We start from the raw sequence: 5,299 nt of genomic DNA on the forward strand, positions 1-5,299 counted from the left end.
CGTACTACTACGTACTCGTACTACGTACGTACGTACTACGTACGTCGTCGTCGCTCTCTCTCTCTCTCTCTCTCTCTCTCTCTCTCTCTCTCTCTCTCTCTCTCTCTCTCTCTCTCTCTCTCTCTCTCTCCCTTTCTCTCACGGAGTATGCTTATTTTACGAACGCGAACATCGATGATGTACCTTTGGCGCGCACTTCCTCCTTTATATAATAGGATTACGACGTGAGATTGCGAGAGGAGTTTCAAGTCCGTCATATAGAAACCGCGCGGCAACCCGAATTCACATGTCGAGGATCGGGAAACGGCGAAGCTCCCTCAATTCTCCAAGAAGGACACGAATTGCGTGAGCTTCTGCAGCTGCTCTTCCGTCAGGCAGATCTTGTCCGATTGGCTGTACTGTTCCTCATCAATCTGTTTGCATGGTTGCACTATGGTACCATCAACAGTCCACCCCCTGTCGATAGCGGCCTGTCGCGCCTCGTCCAACAACATTCCGCTCATCGTCGCCATGGTCGTCAGGTTCAGGGAGGAATATGCCTTCGATATTAGCCTCATCACCCGTTCTCGAACATTGTCTGCAAAAATCGGGGTCGAAATCGGGGGAGATTCCGTTAGCGGTAACTCCTCTTGTTTAATAAAGAAGAGAAGTTCGATTAAAGAGTGACTCCAATGTGCTGTGTAGATTCCGCTTGAATAATCGATTATCGGCCGGCGTTGTAAACGATAATTATGTAGACGGTGGATTTAATAACAATTGATTGTCGTTAATTATAATAAGGTACATATTTAGTCCTTGCTTCTACAGATGTAGGGCGCTAAATGAGGAAAGCAACTTGCCGTAGTTAACACGAAGTTGACCCGCATATGATATTCGTTAAAATATTCTTTTATATATATGCTCAACAAATGTAATCATCGGCATCGTAATACTTAAGAGACATAAGCAAACGACAATATATTAGAATTATTTGAAAAACAATAAATATCGCATCTGCCACGATTTGACAAATTTTTATCATTATAATACCGATAATCCCTGAACGTTCGCGATAATCACGCACTTTAATACGCAAATATCTTCTTATAGATCATAATCTTATAGATTACCACAAATTCTTCATTCAAAATTCCTTTAACTTTTCTCTGATTTCTAGATAAAATTTCATTATTCTCCTTAATTTCTTTCAATAATCATTTTGAAATTTTTGTCTAGTACTGATTTGATAACGTCAAATATTTTTTTGAGAAGCAATTTAACACAGTAATATAAATTACTATTAATATTATTGATACTATTTGCGTTTATTTGTTAAGTTGATAATATATTGCAAAATTGTGTAGATGATGTACACATATTAAACTTCTTTAAAGCCAAGAATTTTTTAATTTTCCAGAAAATTTTGCAAACTTCCCTTTTTTCTGATTTCTCTAATTTCCAGTTTTATGGCAACCCTGTAGATATTGTATCTTCTTGCTTACAGAAGAAATTATAAATATCTCCTTGCTTGTATAAAAAAATATATAATTTAATGATATCGCTAATTATTTTTAATTCTGCCTGAACGAATTAAATGTTTGTTTTATTTTGCCCTAAGTTTATTATTAACATTATTTTTTGCCTTATTGACTTACCTTTGAGAGCTGTCATAACATCTTTGACGTCTTCACTCCATTCCACGTTTAGGGCCGTGTGAACCGCGGACCAGTTGCGTTGCCACATGCATTGTCCTACCATCCATACCCGTCCGAGCTCCTCGTGAGCGGCTTTTACATCCGGAGGGATACGCTTCCAGAGGTACTTTGCGTTGCATCTACGATAACCGTCGTACATTCAAGCGGGCCAATCGATAAGGAGAACCGATCACGCTTCCGGGCATCTCGAGCGTGATGCAAAAATAAAATTGAACACAAACAAGTCACCATTCGACTTGACGAAATATTTCATTCACGACGTTTGTGCTCTTGATGTAATGTTCGTCGCGAGCTTAATCGCGAGAAACAGGAAAATAAAGAAACTCTTAGAGTATTTTTAAGTCAAAATATTTCGAATTACAGTAATTATACAAACATGAATGCACTGCGAAAGAACAGAAAAATAGTACTCAAGTATAGATAAAACTATTGGATTTTAAAGCCTCCGGAAATAAAAAGATAATCTGTTTATGTGATAATAAATAAGATGTAAAATTATAAAATCACACGATCTTTGAAAAAATTGAACATTATCAAATTTTAAGGTGACAAAGTAAATTAAAGCTCCTAAACATGTATCAAAAACAAAAAATAATTGTAAATTTATTCTTTAGTATTTTTTTAAACATTTTTTTTTTAAATCACTTTGCGATTAAATGCTTGTATTGTAAAAGAAATATAGTCTATTAACTAGTAATTTATATTATTTAACTAAAGTTAACTAAAGTTAAATAAAATAAATTAATTAATTTAGTTAAAATTTATAACTAGTTAAATATATTATTTAATTAGTTATAAATTAAATTCATTAAAAATCTTTCTTTTAAATTTTATAAATTGAAGGCAACTACTTAAATAGTATTGTATAGCACATATATAATATTTAACAAATAAAAACTGTATTACTTTCTTAGAAAATATTATTCGTCATATATTAATAATAATATAAAGTCAAACAATTATAGTAGTCTTATAAATATATATAATTTAATGCAACATACTACATAGTAGTTTTATAAATCCATATAATCTAATCTAACATATTTTAAAAGATCTATTCTGTAACTCTTAATGACTATAACTATAGCGTTAGTTGCTATAGTGTTGTTGCTTATGGTTTTGTACATAGTAAAAAAGTTATGCAATGACACTGTAATGTTACAGATAGGGCCATGACAAATAAAAAACTTAAATCAGTAAGTAAGACATAAGCAGTAAGAAAATTAACATGTTGGATTGGCTACTGCCTATGTTATAACCTTACAAACTCTATTGTGATTGGTCAATTCACTTATTACTTACATTTTATTGCTCAAGTTTTCTTATATGTCGTGGTCCTTACAGTTGTTAAGAGTTATAAAAGATGCTTCTTAATGAAAAATAAATCAAATAAATGACAAGAGTAAAGTTACTATGTTCAGTAGAAAAAGCATCTTTATATGTGTTGTAATGATTAGCTTTGTTTTTAGTTTCTCATTGGATCTAAATATATAAATCGATCGTATTAAAGAATCATACAACAGCTGCTTTTTCCGTTGAACACAACTAGTGAAAAAAATTTTGAACTCACAAATCATTCCGATGAAGATAGACAGCTAACAGTCGCATGTAGGCTTGTGCGCTTATAACTCCAGTTGGAGACTGAAACAGCAGAAAATAAATAATTAAAAATTTTCTGCTCATCAGCGATATTCGAAGCAAAATAATTTAATTTAAGTACTATCGGCATGGACACACAAAAAGAACGAACAGAATCGACGACGGCCGACATAACCTATAAAATGCTCTTCGCTCGCATAATTGCGAGACTCACCTCTAATTCGCTTATTTCTAATTCATTCATCAACTTGTTAAGCTCGACCGTGCAATTAGGCACCATGATGACGATTCTGTTAGCTATTGCGACGAAACGAAATCCCAAAAATGCGCCGACATGGATACCACGAGCGGCAAAACGAAACGTAATGACGCGAAGGACACAAACAGCTGAGCCCAACGCGGCGCGAATCGAAAAATTAACAAGCTAACTGGCGTCATCTTTTATTTGTTATTGCATACTATTAGTTTTATTTTAAATGATCATGGATAACTGAAAACTTCTTTATCGATAAATGTCGAGTATCCGCTGTCGATATTTTGATGAATATTTTTTTACACTCTAATTCATATTATTTTTCAAAATTCGTAAATTTAAAAATTGTTAGGAATTTCTATAGGTTTATAACTTCATAAAAACTTCTCTAATTTTTAATATGAATTAGTACTTCGGAAATGCTGAGAAAATATAAACTTTTTTTTTTTAGAATTTTTCGTATATGTGAAATCAAATATTTTAAAGATTTTTTATTCAAAATTTCTGAAGAAAATTTATCTCTGAAGAAAATCTATAAAGTTTAATTTTTGAGAAAAATTTTTAGAAATTTAAGATATAACAATAAATTCTTCAAAATATTATGAGAATATTTTTCATTATAGAGTAACATAATATTTATCTGTTATTGATATAGCTTTTATTTATGTTTTCCATGTACTTATCGGTGTTCCAAAACTCATCGAGGAAGAGGTATTTGCGAGGGGATTGTCTCCCTCCTCCTCTTTTCCTGCTACATCTCGTCCCCTGTCACTCTCTCATTTGTGGCAATATATAAGTAGAGAAGTAACATCCTGTGTGTATCTGAGCGTTATAGTTAGATGGCAAGATAGACGGCAATATTTTATTATTCATCCTGGCGAAGTATGAATCGAGATGTAATTACTGTAAACATCCTTCAAGGTGCTAAGTATCCTGTGTGAAAATGACAATGACATGGAAACGAATTGAGGAACATTCGGGAGTAGGTGAGGATTAGTTTTCCTATACGAGGAATGGATAACCTGCCACTGAGAAACTTCAACATCCTGGGAGGTGCCCTCCCGAGTTCAGAAAAATTCTCGTCGTAATACGTCCTCCACATTTTGGCAGACTTGCGTCCGGATATCAAATTTTCAGTTTAAATACATCACGCGTGATATTTTCGCGAATATTGAATATTTACGTGACAGCAAATGATACAAACGACAAATTATGTCATAAAAGTATCGTGTATTTCTCTAGTTTTAGTTGGTTTAGAAGAAGTTTCTTTGGTGGTATCTTTAGAAAATGACATTAATTATTTCAAATCTTATTTTTAATGATGTCGATAAATGTTTTATTGAAATGCATGTATTGATTATTTGTTAAGAAAAAACACTGTACACCCTAATATCCTACGTTTTACTCACATTTGTGTTTTGTCTCTATGAACTCAGCATGGAATTTATCAATATATCAATATTTAAAAGTCAATTTAAAGATACAAATTTTACATTCTAAAACTATTTTTAAATTATGATGTAAAATTAAGTAAATAAAATATTGGATTTTATTGATGGACATGCAAACTCTCCAAAGAATTATAATCCTGAAATTATATATATATATATATGTATATGTATATGTATAGAGAGAGAGAGAGAGAGAGAGGAGGAGATAGTGTTACACTAAGTTGTTAGTAACTAAATTACTACTAGTCGACTAATTAACTTACCCTTAAACTAAAAACTATACGTCCTAAGTAAAAATGTAA

General features: G+C 32.4%; 2 protein-coding genes across 2 annotated transcripts in view; one reads left to right on the forward strand and one right to left on the reverse strand.

The window, feature by feature from the left end:
* Positions 1-317: 317 nt before the first annotated feature.
* LOC105618498 (COP9 signalosome complex subunit 8) lies at positions 318-3,573 on the reverse strand. Its single transcript, XM_012200032.1, has 4 exons — positions 3,508-3,573; positions 3,265-3,335; positions 1,635-1,813; positions 318-577 (listed from the first exon to the last, which is right to left on the reverse strand). The coding sequence occupies exons 1-4, from the start codon at positions 3,571-3,573 to the stop codon at positions 318-320; spliced, it is 576 nt and encodes a 191-aa protein (XP_012055422.1).
* Positions 3,574-4,489: 916 nt separating this feature from the next.
* The window catches only part of LOC105618499 (dedicator of cytokinesis protein 1), a 13,764-nt gene continuing 12,954 nt past the window's right edge, over positions 4,490-5,299 (forward strand). The window contains exon 1 of the mRNA XM_012200033.1: positions 4,490-4,532. Coding sequence (XP_012055423.1) covers positions 4,490-4,532 — 43 coding nt within the window. The remainder of the gene's footprint in view (positions 4,533-5,299) is intronic.

Source organism: Atta cephalotes (genome assembly GCF_000143395.1).
Source record: "Atta cephalotes unplaced genomic scaffold scaffold00017, whole genome shotgun sequence".
NCBI classification, from domain to species: domain Eukaryota; kingdom Metazoa; phylum Arthropoda; class Insecta; order Hymenoptera; family Formicidae; genus Atta; species Atta cephalotes.